The following is a 22,510-nucleotide window of genomic DNA, read 5'->3' as shown; positions in this document are numbered from 1 at the left end:
GTTGTGTGACGGTCGGCCCAGCCTTTCCTCGGTGACTTCAGCAGGTCCAGTCTGACTCAAACATCCTCACTATTTGCAAAACACCTTTCCAATTGAGTCCCTTTCAACAGTGCTGCTATTTCTAATTGAATACATAACCCTGCTTAAAATAACAACCGTATAAATTAAAGTTTCTGTTTCTATTTAGTCTTGCTTTCTTGCTCGCCCACTCACTGTCACTTTTGCACCGTCTCTCTCTCTCTTTGTTTTCCTCTGTTTTTATTCTTAACAAGATACACATCTCTAGTTACAATTATGGAGCATCATGACCCTTGTGCAAGATTCACAATATTCTTTCGATACGATGTGTGAATTTATGCATGCAATGAATTTGTAATTTAGCTACTAAAACCACAGTATTACAGTTGGATGTAATTAAACTTGTGTAAAACGCCCTCACGGTCATACCAACCATGCAACCATGTAAATCACACCTTGACAGAACCATATGTTTCGTCAGCATAAACAATATGACTGTATTAAAACAGCACAGTTAAGAAATGTAGGCTACTTTACTCGTCAGTATAACAACACTGACAGCACAGAGTCGTCACTCATTTCTTTAATGCAACTGCTGGTTAAAAGCTGGACTTCAATTATATTTTCTTCATGCTAGAGTCTGAATCTGATCCAAACCTTCCTGCCACCTCATGTTAATTGGCCTACAGATGAATTACTACAACACACTATACAAAATTTTAGTGGAAACCATCTGGAAATCTTGCGCTGCTTGAAATAATTAAAACAAATATATCACAGGTGACAGCAACCGGGAGAGGTGGGGTGTAATGAGACAGGAAAAAAATTATAATGATATGCATAATATACCTCACCCACCTGGGGGCGGGTTGTTGTTGCTGCAGCGCCCTCAGCACCTCTCCTCAACAGGTCATTACAACTTTACTCAATAATACATTTTCACACATTGTAGAGGATGCATCAAGTGTTAATCAAGTCGTTTGGCGACGGGCCCTGACATACAGAGAGAATGCAATTCAAATTTCATGTGGGTGATACAAGAGACTTGTTAAAGTATTTACAGAAAAACAATGAGGTTCTAGGTTTTATAAGACCAAGAAGCATTTATATGTCCTTTAAAGGTAAGTAATAACAGGACTGAACTAGTCTTTTGTCTCCTCCGATCCCAGCAGTGACTCTGTGTCTGGCACACAGTGTGTCGTTTCAGACCACAGGGTTTTTATACTGAGCCTTGACCCTGTTTGATAAATGAAATGCCAAAAAGCCAGAACAGAGAAGGAAGAGAGGGAGAGAGAAGCCCTTTTTTCACACATTGAAGATTAAACATCACTGGCTTCTATTATCCATGCATGGCAGTAGTTGTTTGGCATTCACAACAAGGTCTCTCATATGTTACAATTTCAATGTTGTTAATGTTGCTGTTTTCAGTCATAACATGGATAGAGTATTCGCTTTTTCTCTACGGAACTGAAGAACAGAGTTGTAAGTTCTTCCACAGGGCACAGATTTTAAAAGTATTTTTGCAGTTGAATATGTATCTCTACTACTTACGCTCACTTTAGTAACCTCAGGTGTCAAAGCACTCCATGGCCACCCAAAAACATTTTCTTGTCAATTAATTATTTATTAGATAAAACTACACAATACGGTTTACAGACAAGCGGCACCCATGCAGACACTAAGCACGTCCGTAGCTCATAAGAATTGAATTTACAGTTCCCTCACTGCTTAGGTATTTCTCTTTGAAAATGAATGTGTTGGGAAATGATGTGGGTTTTCAAAAAATATATCTATGTATAAACTACAGTGAAATCTGGATTTGCTTTTGTTAGGCACTTTTCATTTTAACTTTAAAACAAAGAAACCAGACGTGTCACAGGTTAACTAATAAAAAATCTGAATTCTAGTGCTAACTTTGAGCCTGTTGAGGTTAAAAATACATATTCATAAGCATGTAAAAGGACCACAGGCTTATAATTATGAGCCTGCTGGGCATCCAATGGGCTGGGAACAAGAAAAAGTGAGTGGAAATAATTGTCGTCTGTGAGAAATTGAGCTGTGGTTTGAGGAAAACCAGTGGAGAGCTGGGCAGTCAAAGTAAAAGTAGGCTATTTAACACCAAAATTGTTGAGTGTACTTATTATTTTGGTATTTTCATTATTTAAAAATCACAAGAATGCAGGAAACTAAGTATGTAACGGTCAGATTTTTCTAGGGGGCATACCCCCCCATTTTGGTTTCGAGATCCTTCCCATTTTTTAAGGTCTCAAGGCTGGCAAGTGTGATGATGACATGTTAAACTGTCAGCATATTGAGAGAATAAATAGACGGGAGACAGAAATGGATAGAAAGCTTTCATTCTGGGGTGTTTTCCACTCTCAGTGGACATGAGGTGTGACTGCATTGACATTTCCTGCGGCTAAAAGGCTGTTTCCAACACTTCCATGCAAAAGTCTCAGACAGCGGCGACACACAGCGGCTCACGTTGCCAATAAGCCTCACAGACAGATGTGGCCCATTACGCTATGTGCCACACATTTACACTTTAATTAATTTAGATTGGAAAAAGTACACTGCCACATCTGACTATCATTCATCATCTACACTACAATGAGAAATCAATGCGAAGCAAAAACAGTGATTGTGATTACTGTCCCCGGCGCTGTTCTAACCCTAATGAAAAGCATTCAGCGAGGAAATGGGGAATGGGCAGCAAATGAGAAAACGGTGTAGAATTAATATTCCCAGTGCAACTGTACAAGTATAACCCTTTAGGCTTTGCAGACAGGATTGACAATAAAAGATTAATGGCCATTGCAGAAATTTGCTAAGTTCCACTATGCAATAAATAAGCCATGAAATACATTAGTATATTCAATTCATTATCAGGTCTCTGGTGAAGATCCTTAAACAAACACTAAAGAGACCGAGGGGGTCTGACAGGGATCCTTCCGCTCCACAGCACTGATGGTGTTGTGTGCGAGTGGGCAGACATAGCTTAGATAAATATTAAAACAAGAAAATGCCTTAGGCTGTCCATTAAAGAGCTTGGTTGTAATGTCTCATGTTAGCTTTGATTATTAAGGAAATGTAAAACATGCCTAAACTGCATTACACACACAAACACTTAACAGACCCCGTACAAAAAGATACACACACTTTCTGCCAATATTAAATAATTCAAAAGCACTTAGCGAAACAGTTAAGCCTCACTTATAGCACATATGTCACTATTTACCTATAGCTAAATCAGTGTGATACTGAACAGAACGGTCTAATCCACTATCATTTAGTGTGGACCTCATAAAGTAAACCAAGAATCAAGCCAAGCCGATGGGTATTCATGTCTAACGGTGGTTATTGATGCCTGACTGGTGTAGTCAGGGTCAAACAGGAAAGGGTTAATGAAGGTTGCTTCAAACCTTTAGAGAGGACACCTAAATAAGTCTATGTATTTTAGTATTGAATGATATCCACAGCAGCAAGCATAAGATAAGATAAAAAAAAGTCCCACAGCGGGGAAATTTGCAAGATTACATCAGCAAAATGGATAATACAATAAGAGACATCAGTAGAAATCAAAACAAAACACAAAACAAGAACAATAAATAATCAAAAAGTAAAGGTATAATAAATATGAGAATTGTAAAAAACAACAAAAGCTAAAAATACAAAATTCAGATCAGATTGAGTGGTTGTATACACATATGAGATATGGAATATTAAGTACTTCTATTGCTTATACATACACTGAGCACTGATTTGTTGCTCCATGTTAATTGTTTGACAAATATTGCACCATGCGTAACTATCAGGTTACCAATGAGTGAGTGCAGAGGACACTTAATATGATCTGAATGCATGTAAACTTGGTTAAAATGGACAGCAAAAACAGATTTTGTTCGGAAGAGGGATAGCTATCCAATCGTTAGTGTTTGAGTTGACATACCTGCAGTTCTCCAAGGCAGGGACTTCTCAGACGAGCTGTATGGGAGAAAACAGGAGATGGAACAGTGAATACATGCACTACAAAACCAGAGGCACCACGGTGAAGGACATGTGTGAAATCATCTGGAAGAGACACTTTTTAGCCTCATGCATTTTTTCCTTGAGCCTTTCACAACAGGGTCAGAGATGGTAATATCTGATTGAGATAAACAGCTCGGAGATTCAGAGTATACAGCCTAAGAGCAGATTTAATGTTTACAACTCAGATGTAAAGTCTATTCCTGTCATCTGCGTTTATCAAGACCTAAAGGGGCCTTTGATGACAGCTCGTGTTTGGAGGACCCATCAGCAATAAGAGATATTCTAAAACTGTGGGACTGGAAGCTGTTTTTCCACTTGTAGCTTTAATAAACAAAGCCAAAAAAATACAAAAGCCAGGGGATTGGATACATCCTGATGGGAGCTGAAACTGCCCAAGGACAAGTGAAATCAGAAAAAAAATCAGAAGTGATCATACAGTATATTCACACAAGCCCACAGTATCCTGACATGTAAGCCGGTGTATGTCCCAACACAGAGAGAAATTCAGAGAGATACTCTCCAGAGAATATCATGGCAGAATAATGGTCGAGCCAGAGAGCGATCACAGTCTGTGAGTGCTCAGCCACAACACTGAGGATACCAAGCAGCAAAAACAGATAGGATCGAGGGACAGTGTGTGGGTGATCGATGATGAATCGGCCTCGGTCAGTAGATGAGGGATCATTCTTAATTGCAAGATAAGAGCAGGAAAGCATCAGACCAAGCTCCCAGTAGACTATGGCCGAACTCTATTCAATCTATTGGGAAATGTGAGATTTTTTTGTGACGAAAAAATCCCCTAGACCTTTGGCCTGAGGCATCCACACCCGACAGTAGGAAAGTGCAAAGTCCAACGGTTAGCTGGAGTTTTACTGGTGAACCCACTAGTACTGGAAGTTTCCTCTTCCACCAAAATAGTAAAGCAGGCTATGAGAGGAATAGAGAAAACTGAATGTATAGTTGACGCAAGGGGCTAACAGAGTCCCACTAGAAACCTACAAAGAATATTTTTGATTAAAAGTTGAGCATTGTATTTCATCCGCTGATACCATCGCAATGCTAGGCCCAAGGATTGTGCATAATCAGACTATATTCTTTCTGGTCATTACCTGATGTTGCGATTGCTGCTATTTTTCCCATCAAAGGTGACACTCGGTGAGCTTTAAGAAGCACGGCTCTCCGAATTTTAATGAGCACGTAGGCAATTAAAAAAGAGGAAGTTGGGTGAGCCGTGCTCCACTGAACCATGGCAGATGAAGTGGAAGAATGGTGACCATAATGATGATGCACCACGCGTGCTGCATGCCGACCAGCTGGCTGGATGAAGGCAGCGTAAAGAGATTGTAAAAACGCAGATAAACTGCTGATAAACTACGGGCCTAAACCTGACAGGACACTTTATTTCCCATCAACCCCTTTGGCCCGGGTGGAGGTTGCATCTTTTAGGAGTTTTGCTAGAGGTGAAGTTTGATGACCACACCCTGTATGCTTGTAGAATTGAAGGGAGCGGTCAACTCTGGAGGTGTCGTGAAATGTAATGACTCCCATTACAACCCTTAAGTGCACCATCACCTCTGCAGACGTCCCGCTGAGCTATTGAGCCAAGCAGTGTGAACTCAATGGTTAAAAGCTAATCTCCATTCACACACAAATGTCCAGTGACAACCATTTTAATTGTCCTTCTGTGTCTGTCTTTAAATTAAAAAGGTGTGAAAATGGTGTTTTCTCTTCAGAGTCCCTAGGAGGTGGTGGATGGATACACGCCCCCCAGAGGGAAAAGTGTATGCATTTAAAATGTGATTATATCTTTTGTCAGTAACCAGATTTCTGAAACATCACGGGAAACTTATTATTAATATATTATAAAAAAACCTGGATAACAAACGATAGACTACCACTGAAGACACCTGATTATTTAAACATGATTCAACCCGTACCAATGTTTCTGAGAGGTCGTGTGGCCAAACACCGAAAGCAACAGTGAAGACAGGTGAAAGGAAAGTACTTAACCACTTATTACTTTTTGGGGTTGCATCCAAAATTTTACTAAAAAAAGGAGCAGTAATGATTTTTCTGCTACAACAAAAAAACATGAAGAAAAGTAAATCGGAATCCCTTGAAAACAACGGCACAGTAAATTGAAAACAGTCTGCTTAAGTCAAGCCGCTGTCGGCACTGTCAAACCAAATGTTGCAAAACAGCTGCAGCCTCAAATCACTTAACTGATAACCAGCGCCTTGACTGAACAGTTCCAGGAACTAAACCAGGTATGAAATTAGCAACAGCAAAATGCAAAAACACAACATTTTTGCTGAAGTATGTACCCACAAGCAAACATAACATTAAAAAAAAATTGCACAATTGAGGAAGTTTTATCTAATTTTGACATTTCCATTCAGCTTTGCTAATGCAATACTTCAAAATGCACATTCAAAACGTGAAACAAAGCTAATGATCATAAAACCTAGTAGTCACAACAAGCCAATGATACTTATTGTTAGAATTATCCACTAAATTAGTTATTATGGCTAATGTTTTGGCAGAAAATTGCCTTCTCACAATCCATGTTCTATATTTACTGATATTTGGCTTGTTTAGTCCACCAACTAATGCAGAAATTATTGTTATCTTATTTTTTTTGGCAGGCTAAATGTTAACCTGCCACTGACGGACCAATGACAATGAGGTAAATGTTTCACAAATCAAATTGGGCTTTCATTGTGACTGGCACACAAAAAGAACCCTTTTATAATAGAAGCAGTCATTATATATTGTGTAAAGATAGATAGATAGATAGATAGATAGATAGATAGATAGATAGATAGATAGATAGATAGATAGATAGATAGATATATACTTTATTCATCCCCAGGGGGACATTTGTATCTTAATGAATGTATGTGAAAGATTGCCTAGTCCTCTAGCTTTTATTCTAAAATGTATCTTGAGCTTCCACTCAGTTTGTTAAATGTCATGAGCGAGTGAGCGACTACAGGACAACCACCGGAAAGCAAATGTGTCGCTTATATCTCCAAATATGATCACTGGCGTGGTTGTACACACTAAACTTGGGGTCTAAAACACAGAACTCCCCAAAGAGGAAATGAAAGTAAATCGCCTAGATGTGTATATTTTCAGAGAGCTGTTGTGCAGACCTTTTTGGCAGCACTTGAAGCTGCTCCATACCTGCACCTCTCTAAAAATGAAGAAAGGGGAAATTGACACTCTTAGTCCTGAGTACTGCAATCTGCTGGTGATAGGTGGGTGCTTTTGTAGGTATGCAGGCTGGAGTACATGAACGCATCGTGTAAGAGCATAGGGCTTTTTATTAAAAAGCCAGAAGAGACCACAGAGAGCCATTACAGCCCCTGTTCAGACCAAGTGTCTTGTATCCAGATATATCACAATTGCATCATGGTCCATTTGAGAACGAATGCGGCTCAAACCTGGCATCAGGTGACCATTTGTGAAAAATATGCAAATAACACCTGTCTGGGATGATACCTTGGGGTTCATCTACAACTTCTGTTAGCATTAGTTAAAGACATTAGTATTCAGTGTTCTACATATAGACTTTGGACAGTAAGGCACTTTTAAAAACAGTGGATACATTATAAATGAAGCAGGAAACAAGGGAGAAAGAAGAAGCTGCCAAACTGAGCTGATGGGATAAACTGTGTACTTACTGCAGTTTGGGTAATCATTAAGCCTCCAGTATGTCACCAAAGCAATCAATGCCTTTTACAGTGCTATTCCTCTCACATGAAACAATACTCCATATCAGTAACCATCCAGTGTGATGGGATATTAGGGGGAAAACACATTGTTATCGCCATGGTACAGTAACAACAACTTTACAGTCCTAACAATTCACAATGCTTACATCGATGTCCCAGTTGCACATGGAAACCCTCAGTGGTCAGGGACGTACAAACATGTATTCAGCACATGTGTTTATGACCATATCAAAATATGGTTTGAGAGACTATGTTTAATTCAAAGTCTGACCATTATATCGTTATATGTAATCATGCATACTTTCTAATGAAACATATGACCAGCGTATAGGTTGCATTAGTAAAATATCCACACAATAGAGCACTGTGCTGTGCTATCAAAACCTGTGGCCTTAATGGAATCAAATAGGCAAGAGCAACAAAAAAAGACCATAATATTAATAGTGCCTGAAAAATCTGACCATTAAGCAATCTCTTAAATGTCACAGTCTGTTAACCTCAATTGTAATTTCCCTTGCCACTTTAAGGAATTACATTTTAACTAGACCAAAAAGACAGTCCACATATTAACTGTTTAATTAAGTACAACCGAAAACAGTGATGCATGAATGAAAGTTATAAAACCATGTTGCTATGACTTTTATGAAAAAATGCAGACATACATATTATTACAGATTATGTGTATGTAAATATTCAACCGTGATGTGTTATTCTGCAGTATTTTATTAGCAGTATAGTTAATTTTGTTACTGGCCAATGCTATCGCATTCCCGAATATCAGTATATCTCCACATCTTCTGTATCTTTGTCCAATGAAATTGAGTTAAACATTCAAGCCATGTGACAATACAATACTGGTGTCAACCGTTCATCAAAGGAGTTCTATGAAGCCCACTGGGATATTGTATGTGGTATTGAGCTGTACAAATGAACCTGACACGTCTGAGCCACAGCACACAGGACAGAACGTGTGGTCACTGAGGTGTGATGAAGAAGAAGCCTAGTAGTCTCTTAGCTGATGAAAATGGAATGAGTTCCCAGAGCAAACTCAGAAGCTCCCCACTCCTTCCACGCCGACAGCAGCGCTTCACTGAGCAAACAACACTCCACTATCATGCACATTCACCAACACATTCTGTCACTGATAAACATAAGCTTAATGTTTGGCCCACAGAGACGGCCGTTAACATTTTCATTTCAGCTCAACATAAAAGTGATTTGAGTAAATCAGCCAGGACAAAATCCAGCAGATTTAAATTGTTAACTGCTACAACCGTGTTTCTGATGAGCCAAGATAACACTGGAGCAATTCTGTCCGTTTCTAAATAACAGGACAGGAGGGGGACATTTTCAGATTTACAGTCCAATCATATTTGAGCAAACTGGGATGCTCCATCACTATGCCATAAGGTTACACTATGGAATATGGTCACTGCTGTGAAGGATGAAAACGCCATGTGTTGGATTGTTGCTCCGTATGTGTGTGTGTGTGTGTGGGTGTGCGTGCGTGCATCTTCTCATTACCTGCTGCTGCTACCAGCGCCTGGCGACTCGGCCCCAAGTCTGCATCTTTCCAGCTGATTGGCCACAATCTGCCTTTCCACTTCCAGCTCCCTGGTTAGCCGCTCAAACTGGAGCTCCTGTGCATAAACATACACACACACACACACACACACACACACACACACACACACACACACACACACACATGCACGCACACAAAAGACAAGGGACATTCTCATCAGAGAGAGCTTTACGTACTTCGAAAATGACAAATGTGAAGTCAATACGAGGGAGACATGTTGACAGTTTGACAGCTAGCTCCTACAGTGTTGTGCTCCATCATGGCATGTAGGTTAATGATGACACAATAGAAGATTAAGGCACCTCAAACAAGCTAAATCCAAATATAAATGTTAGCTCCAAAGTAGGTTAAAAAATAGGGACCGTGTACATTCAAACACACACACACACACACACACACACACACACACACACACACACACACACACACACACACACACACACACACACACACACACAGGCTATAAGGTACTGCTATTTCCCCAGCCCACACAGAGAGATAAGCACCACTTCAGTGGGTGATATTTAGCCTTGGTGGCACTGTTCCTATGGGAGTCGAGTAGAAATCAGCATTTGACTAATTATCCAGCCTGAGCGAGGCCATTACTTGCACAGCTCTCTAGCTCCAAGCACTGCATCATGACACTCATAACATACACACGGGGGCTTTAGTACACGGAAAAAATGATTGTACACCCATATACACACACACACACACACACACACACACACACACACACACACAGAGAGAGAGGGACACTAATTTACATACAGTACCGTCTACCCCTTTTTCACTAAAATTAGACCGTATGCCGAATACGGGAAAATACGGGAAAATACGCAATATACTAATTTCCCACTGGCAATAGATGGGTAAGCTTTTTTTTCTTGAGTGTCACGTTCAACATCATAGATGCACCGGAAGCAGTGAAAATGTTACGCCGTACCTCTATTTTTTATTTCTGTTGTTTATTCAGTCACTATATCAAATTCTCAAACCAGAGTTTGTGATTATTGAAACAATGGAAAGACTAAAAGATGGATTTGATGAGTTTTATTTATTTCTGTTGTCTGAATAAAGTCCGGTGGCTTTGAGGAGAGCATAGTAATTATATAGGTTTTGTACATTAATGAATTATAGTAATTGTTAAAATCCCTGTTGATTCTATTTACAATGCGTATCACATAGCGATTAATAATTGTGACTACTGCAGAGTAATTATGTATATATATTATATATTATATTATTGTGAATTAGTAAAATGCCAACTGTAACCTTTCCCACTGAATACAAAAGCCAGATGTTAGCTGTTATTTGACCAGTGTGAAAGGGGCTGTAGAAATACCTTTTTTTATTCACCCATACCACTACCATGGCAGTATAAAGAGAAAATTCAATCTAGCACCAACATTCATGTTTTTCTTGCAAAAAGGCCTCACTCACCAAAACTCTAGATGGCAGGATCCTCGTCCTGCTATCTTTAGTCGTCCCATGTAATGTCCATTACCATGGTCAATTACATTCACAGTCAGCTGCATTCACACACACACCCACACACACACACAAATCGACTCTCAGCTTCTTTTGTGACCTCTGAGGAAGTTTGGCCACTCTACGACACCAAGACCAGCCTACTTTCCACACCTACTGACTGTTCAATGTTCCCTGAGGGTGCACTGAAATTTCCCTTTACATTGAAGACATGCTCTACTCCCCCCTCCCCCCATGCTGCTGCCTTTTTACCCTCCACTGCTCTCCTCTCCTCTACCTCAGTTGCAGATATGTGAAGCCTAACTGCAGTGCGAGGGAGCATGCGGGAGGGAAAGCTGCTAAGCCCTATTTCCTTAATGACATTTTTTTCATCTCGCTGAGATACCCGCGCAGTGCTCTGAGCAAGCCTGATTACATCTTGTGCTGCTCGGCAAATAAGATAAGATAAGATAGACCTTCATTCATACCAAAGAACATTTTTGTGACCAAGATGCTGGATGGGGAAATGAACATCCATAGTATTATTACATATACTAAAAAGGACAGCCTGGTACAGAACAAGTTATTGTTTACCTTCACGACGTGGTGGAGGTGTGTTGGTTTGCACAGTAAAAGCCTGCAGCTCACATGTCAGTGGCTTTATCCTCCGGTCACGTTCGCCTTTTGCAATATTCAAACTCAACTCACTGACACAGCAGTGCAGAATATGTCCACATCTTGTTGGAAAACCAATTTTTACTGAGCAATAGTGCAGCTAACAAAGCACCGCCTATCTTCATGACAAATAAAATGCATTTTCTGGAGCCGCTTCTCAATAAAAGCTTGGCAGGGGTTCCTGGTGGAAAAGCTTTGTAATGTGAAGCAGCCGCAGGAAATGTTAAGTATGCCTTTGCTGTTACAAAGAACAAATTTGTAAGTAACTATACCAGGGAAAACCATTAGTACTGGTGCTGGCCAATGTGGCCAAAATATATACTATACATATAACTCAATTCTTCTTCTGTCACTATTGGAGAAACACTCAAGAAAGCAGTGTAGTTCCTCTGTTTGTCAAAAAAAATGATTGAGCAAATTACATTTTCCCTTTGAGATCATTATCCCAATCATTTAATCGCCGAGCACAGGCCAGACTCCTGAGGAAACAGCAGGGATCATCCCAACGCCTGCTTATTCCTGATACATAAAACACACCCACAAGCTAACAGAGAGCAGATCACAGTTCCAGGAGGAGGACAAAGATAGAGTGGCCAAAACACTGATTTACTTAGAAGAAGAAATGAGCCATAAATCCTCTTTGTGACACATAACCCCTTCTGAGTGATTTAGTCCCATTAAAATTGACAATTTCAACTTTTCATTCCAAATAATCATTCTTGTTCCCAGTCTTACTTTTTTTGAGACAGATGTGGCTCGGTGATCAAAATACAGAAATGTATTTCTATAAGTATGAGCAGAATGTCAAGGGAAGAGGGACTTATTCAATTCAGCAATCTGCTTTTGACACAGCATTCATTTTAAGAAATTGGACAGTTTTTTTTTTTAGCAAGAAATCTTGAGTTCTTGAACTCTTGGTCCGGCACACACTCCTCATAGAAATACACACAAAGCCTGAATTTCACAAACAATGTGGACTGTTCTTGCTGAGTCCTACTAAGTGATGCACAATGGGGCAGTGCTAGTCGGAGGATTGTTTCCCACCAGAAACGGTCAAAAGATTGATTTATTGAGACACCATTTCTGCACACACACACAAAGACGCCTGTATCTTGTGTGCATTCACGGTGCTGTGGTAAAAACATGACTTTACGGTGGAAACAAGGGATAGGACTTAATGCTTCACCTTCAAGGTATAAGAGAGAGAGATGACACTGAATAGTAGTGACAAGAGGCTGAGCCAAAGAGAGAGAGAGAGAGATGATTCAAACACAGTCATCTTGATACAAATCTGGAATTACTCCAGTGTGTGATTCTGCCACCAATGTGCAAGAGAGAGAACATATGGTGGAAGTGACAAGAGAGGGGTATAATCCATATGGACACACACAAACAGGAAGGACAGAGAGAACATTTTAACATCCAAATATTTGAATACAGTTCACTCCCACTAGATATGTCAGCCTGGGAGCACTGGGCCATTGTAGAAGAGTGTAAATGGGACAAATACAGTATAAATACAAATGAACATAAATATGGATTTTCACTCATCCTCACACAAACACCCATACATACAACTATGAATCCTTCAAGTGTAAAGCTCATAGTTACTGTATGCGAGTCATGTATGAATATGTAGAAGACGCTTATGGAAAAAGAAAAGATAGTAAACACTATGTAAATGAAGACGGAGATTTCCTGCTCCTGCAAATGTCACTATTCTTGGCCCACCATTGCTGTGCCTTCTCTCTTTTAAGCTCATAATCCAATTGTTTTGTTTGGCAGCGCGTCGCCTCGTCAAGTCCGGCAACTTCATCTTATGCGGCACTTCTCATTACACAGTTGCACATGCGAGGCACAAGAGAAATAAACAGCTCTGTCTTTCTTGATACTTTACACAAAGAGTGGCTGGCCTTCAATCCGGCTGATTAGATGTTCTGTGATATTGATCAAGCTCAGCCGAAAAAGGCATCTGTTGCAGCCGTAAGGCAGCATAAGTCTCTGTCACTAGCGATATTCAAAGCTGCTCCAAGGCTGTAGCGGTCGGGCATCTTGCCTGTATGCCCGGCCCAACCCTGCTGTTTTCTTACTCTGGAGAGGCATGGAGGAAGTCCAAAGCTTCCAGCATGGAGCTCTTCAGAAGCTGGAGAATGGCAAAAAGGTTTAGGTGATCTACTCTTTCTGATCCTACAGCCAACCATGAAACAGCTTACTGGCCTCTCAGATGGCATGGAGGATTGCCGTCATGCCTCTTTACTATCACATTCACAGGCTTTCCTTAGCAAAAAAGAAATGTTCTAAAACTCTCACACACATTTCAATAGACTTTCCTTATTGCCAACGACTCATTAAGACTATTATGAACAAGGATACATCTATAATAGATTTAGCTAATATCCATAATTAGCGTGTGATAGCACAAGGCTGTGTGCCAAAGTGGACCCTGGTCTGATGAAATGGGGACAAGGATCACACTCCTAAGTGGGGCTCATATTAGCCATGGAGAAGGAGTACTCTCTACTCTGTGTAATTCATTCCACGCTTGGCCCCAACACTGAATAGGACACATCTATTCACCGTAACAATCCACAGAGTCAGACTGAGCACAGTAGTAATGGTCGTTAAGCAAGGCCTATGCTTATTTAACGAGTGGGGGCGCGCCTTGGTCGGTACCAGGCGTGAAGAGGGAGAACAGAAACAATGGGTGGCCGGCCCTTCTGTACCAACAAGGCTTCCAACGCTTTTATTTGATATTACAATGAGCCTGTTGGGCCTGGTCTGCCTTTAGTCCCAGAGCTGAATCAGATCCTGTCCCCTTGTGTGCTCAGATGGGCCCTAAAGAAACAGATGACACATGGCAGCAGACCCCGCTACCAATATACAGGCTCCCTTGTCATCTTTATGGATGCTGACAGTACAAGACCCATCTGAAATGCCTGAAGTGGCTTCTGCCCGCTGCTGGTTCAGCACATGAACGCTCGTGCAGCATAGATAAGCGAGGGAGCACACATAAACCCCAAATGTCATACAGCTATATCGACATAACATAGACAAACAGCCCTAGTACACCATCATGTATTGATTTTCAATCAATAACTGAAATATTGACAGTCTGTATATACAGTGTGTGTGTGTGTATATATATATATATATATATATATATATATATACATATACACGCACACACACTGTATATATATATATATATATATATATATATATATATATATATATATATATATATATACACACACACTACAACCTGAAAAAAGAATGCTGTCTCCAGGGCGGCGACATAATAAATCGTATTATATCGCCTTGTTGACGGTATACTTGAATTTACCACAGAAAGACAGTGCCTTGGCATAAACTAGCAATCAAGAATACAACCATATAATCATTAAGGACGTTCCTTAGATCTTTTTGTGGTAGCAGAAGCCATCCAGAAGAGAGGCTTCTGACTCTTACACAAACTTGCCAATCAAGCCAAGCTCTTTAAACAAGATAGAACAGATTGTCAGTGATGCAATTTTTTTAAACATCTTTCACACAATAATTGGTAAACCAGCACATTCTTGAATTGTTGCGTCACTTCCTCATAAATCCATTCAATTGGACAACCACAGAAAATGTAACATGCGTCAGCATGTACCATACCCTGCTTTATACCGTGTTTTTCTGCTTACACCTTTCAATTCTGGGGAACTTGAATATATTATTCCATACATTTTAATGCATATCTAATGCTTTGTTGGGCAGGTTTGGGTGCATGAATATAAAGATTGATTATGAAAGATGTTTCTCTAATAAGTCAAGATGAAATATTATGATATAGGAATTTAATTCTGCTACAACCTTGCAGAATAAAAAGTTCTTGCATCAAAACAGATGTAACACGATATGTATTTGTAGCTAGTGTGGTTGCAAAGTTATATTTTACATTTATCCAAATTATTCACAAAACATACACCTAGATTTGTGATGCCATCTCTCTTACGGTCATGTCTGGACAGGAATGCATGTCCATGTCATGTGAGGTTCACCATGCATACAACCTAGTTACCAAACAGCTGCATCATTTCACCTCCTGTATGTAAAACAAGAAACCTACAACATCATACATGCCACATATGATACATTAGGTTAATATAATGCTGTGCTAGTGATGTGTGAAATTATGCTTGGTAACTCGGCACCTTCCTTTATGTGACAGAATAATAATTGTGAGCAATACATCAGAGCAATTGCTGCCTAATCCTTGGTAGTGAGAACCCAACTCCCTCTATTAATTAAGACTTGAGATCTTATCCTTAATAGTTCTCGTTAGCCTGAGCGCCGCCCGTGTGTGAATCTGTTGTAAAGTGTGTTTCGGTGGTGCTGTGTATTGGGCCTGGAAAGATAGGGCTGCATGTTCATTTGCGATGTTCAGATCCATTTTGCATAACTGGTGCAGATGGCTTTTTTCCCTTTTAACTAAAGATGAGAATCTACCAGAAATATGTTTGTTCATTAAGTGGCAATGAGGCTTGACAGCTCTTCATCCTCACTGCAGTGTGGCAGTGAGGATGTCGCGCAGTGGGAGAATGACAGCAGAGGTTAAAGGATTTTCTGCAGCAGCAGGGACAGAAAAGCAGGCCTGAGGTGTGAGCAAAAAAAAGAACAGGCCTCAGAACAGGCTGTGTGACCAGACCTGAAGGAACCACGCAGTGCAATTACTTACAAAAACTGCCACAAAGTCACCTTGTTACAATACTAAGGTTTGAGGAAACTGGCTGCAGCGTCATGCCACCATAGCAGAATTATAATAACCACATTGGATAGAAAGGCATTTAAAAATACTGTAAAGTGGCTTGCTGAGATAAGAGAGTGTACGGCAGCTATAGGTGAATCCAAGGGAGAAAATTGCTTTAGCACCCACAGCTACACCAGAGCGTTTGTACTGTATAAACTGATAATGTGACAAGAGGCCACAAAAACAGAAATGCAAATCATCATTCACTCTCAGATAATGGAAAAGCAAGTTTACAATAGAACATCATTTCTGCCAGGATTTATAATGTGGCATTACAAGCATTTGTAGCAGGAAAGTTGCAGAGCAGCAGCTAAAATACATTTTTAAGTTCTTCTATCAAGAGAAAATTGGCATACTGCATGCAATTTAAGGTAGAAGCAGGATGAATACTGTTAGAAAATTGACTTCCCACGTTCAATAATGAGTCACTCCATGTTGACCTCCATGGTTGTACCAGTACACTTTAGCTGTGTTTACCAAAATACAGTGTAATCCATTGATCCATGGCTGAAAATTCTTTGTTCATTTTAACTTTATCTTTAAAAAAACAAAAACAAAATCACATGTATAAAAAAATAAAGTGGTGTCAAGTGGTACGACCAAAACAAATCTTAAGGATTATCTCAGTCAAAGAAACATGACAATGGAGACGTGATCTGGAATCCTCAGATTAGTCAGTGGAAGATATGTCAAAATGTTAGTTGTTGCACTCTATTAAAAATAAAGCACAGACTAAAACACTGTTCACCAGACCTCATCACTCCAAAAATAATTTCACGTTGGCGGCATTTGAGATAAAACATAGTGCTGACACGGAGGAGAAAGACCCCTGAGAACATTGTTTTGCATATATTTGAGCATGAAAAGGAAATTACAATTTGGCTTGATAATTAAATGCCATTATAGAAACTGTCATTTGTGTGGTGAATGCTCAATAAAAGAAGCTGTCATGAGCATTAGCAAGTACAGCAGACAGCACTTGCCAGAGATTGACAACGAAAGAAAGACCGTCAATAACAAAGACAGAGAGGAGAGACTGTGCGAGGGCGAGCGCAAAAGAAACATCATGTCAGTTCCCAACAGATCCAACAACAATCTTAAAATTTGTTGATTGAACTAAAGTAAATCTTTGAACGATGTATTTGTGGCCCCTGTGAGCGAGGTGTGACTGGTACAGGTGGTTTAGGCGAAAAAGGAACATGTTGGAAATAGGGCTCAATGCAAAGGCTGGTTGGTGTTCTTCCCCCCTCACACTTAAATCTTCATAGTAAACGCCTTTGCATTACTGCCTCATTAGCATTCAAAGCCAGACAAAATTACACCTTAAAAGACAATTTATGCAGCATTACTAGTGGAACCAATAAGCAATATGTGGCATATATTTTTTTTCTCTGGACACAATTTCTCCTTTAAAAAACCTTGACCTCTATAATAAACCGGGCTTCAAGAGCATGTGGCACCTGATTATTGTGTGTGAAAACAATGTTTTCTAATCTAACAGCATCATCTTGTCATTGGTGCTGTTAGCACAAGTGTGAAAGACTGAATTCAAAAACAGGACTTACAGCTGCAAATTACAAAAGTAAACTGTTGTTTTGTGCAGCTACAGAGCTGTTGAACCTCAACAAAAGCTCATATGTGATGCTGTTGATAATAATGCCATGGCATAGTGGCAGACAGTAAATAAGAGTAACTCACAAAAAAAAGGCAATCTGTATCTCCTCCGCTGGAACAAAAACCCCAAAATGCTGCGGCAGTGCAATCACACAGCCAGTGCAATTCACGCAGACCCGTGAACGAACAATTCCACTGAGAGATCAACAGCGTTGTGTCACAAGACACAAAAGAACATCGCTCTGGGCCAAAATGAAAAGAGTAAGCAATCTAGAGACTGTCAATCCGGTGGTTTCTGTAGTGAACAAAGACTGCAGTGACTCGGCCGATTACCTCAAGATCAGTCATTTAGAGAAACTCATCCGAGAGATGTTTGGGCAGAGGACGAAACAGTGCCATAAACCTCATTGGTGATTCACCCAGTGAAGTTCCTAAAACTTCCTCAGTGGAACGCATGCCGTTCCAAGGGCAGCCCCGGCAGCATTTTACAGTGCTTCCAACTTCCTGAGCACAACTCCTTCTCCCCGGTGACCCAGGTCCTCCGTGTGCGCTGTTGACTGTGGCAATGATTATAGTGATAATGATGATGGTGATGACAGTGACGGTGATGAGTATTAACAGGCTAGCTGGGGGGAGAGATCTCCCTGGGCTGGGTTCAAACCGACAGCACTGTGCCGGGGCAGGCGCACACACAGACGCGCTCCTTTGACACCATGTCACATTTATCTCCTCTTCCTCTCTTCCTTTCTTTTCTGTTTTCCTCTGCATTGACAGCCTCCTGCCACAGCGCTTTAGAGCACCATTCACAGGTGACAGCCTCTCTGACTCTGCCTCTCTCCATCACGCTCACGCTCTCTTTTGTCCTTTTCCATTCACTCACCACCCTCTGCGCCCTCCCTCTGTATCTGAGCCTTTCGTCTTTCCTCGGTATATCCGAGCACTCTCCTTCACCTGTATCCCTCCCGTCTCGATCGGTCTCACTCTTATTCTCTCTCTCATACTTGTTCTGCTCCCCCATGGGGTAATTGCTCGGAGCCATGCTTCCATTTTTATGACTATAATCGAGGCCAGAATGCTTATGCCTTTAGATTTCTCCTTGCCTGTGTCAAAGAGGCAGCGCTAGGGAGAGGAAGGCAGATAAGACCCCGAGGAGTGGAGAAAATCACTAGTCGATTGTAATTAGAGTCCTTATTTCTGCTATGGAGGTGGAAGAGACACTATCGCCTGCAGAGAGAATTCAACCTTTCTGCTGCGCTTATGGCATGGAATTGCATAAATGGCAAAAGCACTGCCTTGAAGCTTTGCCCCGACCCGACTGTTAAGTCCTTAAGCTGGGTCACTTAGACAAAGATGACCGTGGCTTCATTAAAAACGTTATGGAGACTTGCACTGGTATCACAAGAGGGTAATATTTCAGCCAGCTCATCACGCCTTGAAGAGGGTGCTGGAGTTGTAGCTCTCAAAGCAAGGTCAGCTCATAGGCTTTGTGAAGAGTCCACATGTGTGTGCCTGTGCCTGATTCGGAGGAAAACGGGGTCACGGAGTGTAGCTCCAGTTTGCCGAGGAGAAGCTGGAGGCAGACAGATTTTTCATGTGGAATGGACTCCAACAAAGTGGGAAAATTCCACTGTGGTGTTTTCTGGAAGGCGCTGTGTTGAAACACCATAGTGCGGCACGCCTAAGAGGCCCCTTTTTGCCAGTAGTGTGGTGCATATAGGCATGTACAGGCACAGCTAATAACAGCATTACTCTGAGGGCGAAGCCCCATAATGGGGGAGGAAGAGGAACACACTGAAACACAGCGCTTACACGGGTAAGAAACCGCAATCTTGGTTTTAGAAAATGATCTGCTTATCAGCGCTTAGGATTGCAAAGACTAATTTGACACCAGACTTGTGTTTGAGGATAAATCTCTCTACAACACAAAAAGGATAAACCGCTAAATAAACTCCTTCCTCTGCCTCTGTCTGAAACTCTTATAGCTGTTAACAAAGGGCCATTTTAAAATGTTCTTGTTGCTCAGTGTGCAAAATCAACATTAAGGTTACGATTAAGTTTAATTATGACATGAAATCAGAACTTAAATTCCCAATGGATCTGTGATTTTATTACATCTATATAGGCAACGTGTATAGCAACAATTTCAAAAAGCAAAAAAACATTTGACTCCGTAATCAGGACATATTAATTATATATAAGAGCATCCGATCTCCACATCGGAGATGAAATCACCAACCTACCAACCTTCCACCAATCTTGTTCATCAGCAATAAACGTAACACATTTTGCAAAACAGACAATGAATACTAGCCAATCAGAAACAGAGTAGGGCGGGTCTTAGCGGAACGCAGGTTGGGAATAAAATCAATCCAACTACAATGAACAATAGGGCACAAACCGCGAATGGCTTTGTGCACACTTATTGCAAGTGTGCTATCAGTTAACCCAGTGCATAATGCCTACGCCTGCTGTAAACACTTTTTAAAAAGGTATTTGGCAAATAAGAGCCTCTTTAACAGAAACTTTAAGTGCATATACTTACTAAAAAATGTGGCAAGTGTGAGGCTGATGAATGTCGATAAACAAAAACTAAACCTCTGTCATCACTCCGGCTGACACCCGTCAGTGCTGGACATAATAGACATTAACCATCTGTTATTATCAAGGTACAAACTGTCCATCTCTGACATTAGCACAGAAAGTTGCTGGGAGACACTGCCTTATAAGTTGAGTCCTTTATGGGCTGCAATGGTGCAGCATTGCTGCAAAAAGCCTTGACATTTCGAGGCTTACATTAATAACCCTTAATATGCCAACTACACATAGCGAGGTTTACTCTCTTGTCATCACCTACCATCCCTCCCACTCTTTTAAATTCCCCAGCCTATTGATGCTGTAACACAAACATAATTAAAATAGGAATACTGAGAAGCCACTGAAGATGTGTGTGTACATTAAGGAGTGCTTGGTGAGGATGAAATCAAATTTGACGCAGCTACTCCTCTCCTAGGAGACTCGGTAGGTAGTGAAGATGAGGGCAGAGTGATCACTGACATGCTCTTTAAAGGCCTAACCTCACACTCACTGATGCCTGATCAGTGGGTGCCAACCTGAAGGCTTCTGTATGCTCGTTTAAAAATTGGCACTGAATGCCAGGATACTCCAACATCTACAGCCTCTAAAAGGTTCCATCTATATGCTACTTTATGTGCATTTCAATTTGAGCATAAGAACACCTGAATGAAAATGCCAGATGTGCTTCAACAAATAATTCTTCTCTAGCAATAATAATGTGTTTCCTTTGTAGTAGATAACTCTTGCCCATAAGGGAAGTCAAACTTTCCTATTCTTAGTGAGTTTGCAAGCAAAAGAGACTTACATGCGTTGTACATTTGAAGGAAGCGATTCTAAAAAAAAATTAAAATCACATGGCTTCTCAACCTGGTTGTTTTTGTTTCAGTACATCTCAGCCTTGATAAATTTGCTGACATTGGAGCTTCCATGATCGGTCCCACCTGAAGGCGCTTCCCAGAGGGAGTTACCGAATGAGGTTGGAAAAAAGACTCACTTGAAACCTGCATATTGTTTGGGTAGAAACATACAAAAACGTATTTCAAGCAATTTATCTTGCAGATCGGTCTGTAAGAAACATTCTAAAGCCCTTCCACACATTCAACTTTTTACTACATTTCATACCCGTCAACATCTATCTATGACCTTTGTTCCTTTCAACTGCAAATTGTTCGGTGTTCTGTTGTTGCAAAGTACTTCAACCAGACAGGAAAGACAATGTCAAATGTAAAAGAATTTGACATTGTAAAGGTGTGTTCTTCACACCGAATACTAAATCACTGCAGAGAGCACTCCTAATCAGGCTGTGACGTGGTATTTTCATAAGCATGTAAACAGACACACAGTGTTAGCTCAGACAAAACGCGGTCAACCATTTTATTCATCGAGCAGTTATAAACTGCTGATGGCCAAGTGGTTAACAGCCACTTGATTGAATGCGGCCATCAAAACTCAGTGAACGCCAAACTGAACTCGTACCTGCATTCCTCGTAAGGCCCACTGGAAACAAGCAGGAGCTAAACAACTGAAAGAGAAATATTACTATAAGATGCAGTCGTATCCAGCTTGAACAGTTCTTCAGCCGATTCCGACATTAAGGGCCAGGTTATGCTCGAAATAAACTAGTTCACATGATGTGTTGTTCGACGTGATAGTCGTTTAAATATGGAGATAATGGCACACATTAGTAGGGATGCACTGATCCGACTTTCTCAATCTCGATACTGATACCTGGGCTTTGTTAATCGGCCGATCTGATACCAGTGTTTAATTAATAAGCTGTTTGCGTCACTGTGTGGACGTGACTGAGATCAGTCTTTTTGTGTGTAAGGGAACATCAGGCTTGACTTTAACATTGCTTTTGTAAAACAAAATGTTACAAATAAATACATAGATATAGATTCAAAGAATTGTTATTTATTATTAAAATATTAAACGGTACACTAACAACTTGTAATAACACAATGTGTCTAGTTACCACCAGTGGAGGTTAAATATTTTACTGTAATACAAGATTCA

General features: G+C 40.6%; 1 protein-coding gene across 5 annotated transcripts in view; it reads right to left on the bottom strand.

The window, feature by feature from the left end:
- Positions 1 to 22,510, bottom strand: part of LOC137867248 (plakophilin-4-like) — a 72,048-nt gene that overhangs the window by 31,547 nt on the left and 17,991 nt on the right. For all 5 annotated transcript variants that reach the window (XM_068703749.1, XM_068703767.1, XM_068703758.1 and 2 more), the window contains 2 exons: positions 9,309 to 9,424; positions 3,968 to 4,002 (listed from right to left, as the gene is read on the bottom strand). In XM_068703749.1, the coding sequence (XP_068559850.1) occupies positions 3,968 to 4,002; positions 9,309 to 9,424 (151 nt within the window). The remainder of the gene's footprint in view (positions 1 to 3,967; positions 4,003 to 9,308; positions 9,425 to 22,510) is intronic.

Source organism: Cebidichthys violaceus, unplaced genomic scaffold, assembly GCF_023349555.1.
Source record: "Cebidichthys violaceus isolate CVI_PGR_0920_01 unplaced genomic scaffold, fCebVio1.0.p SCAF_11, whole genome shotgun sequence".
NCBI lineage: Eukaryota > Metazoa > Chordata > Actinopteri > Perciformes > Stichaeidae > Cebidichthys > Cebidichthys violaceus.
This window is presented reverse-complemented; position numbering and strand designations above follow the sequence as displayed.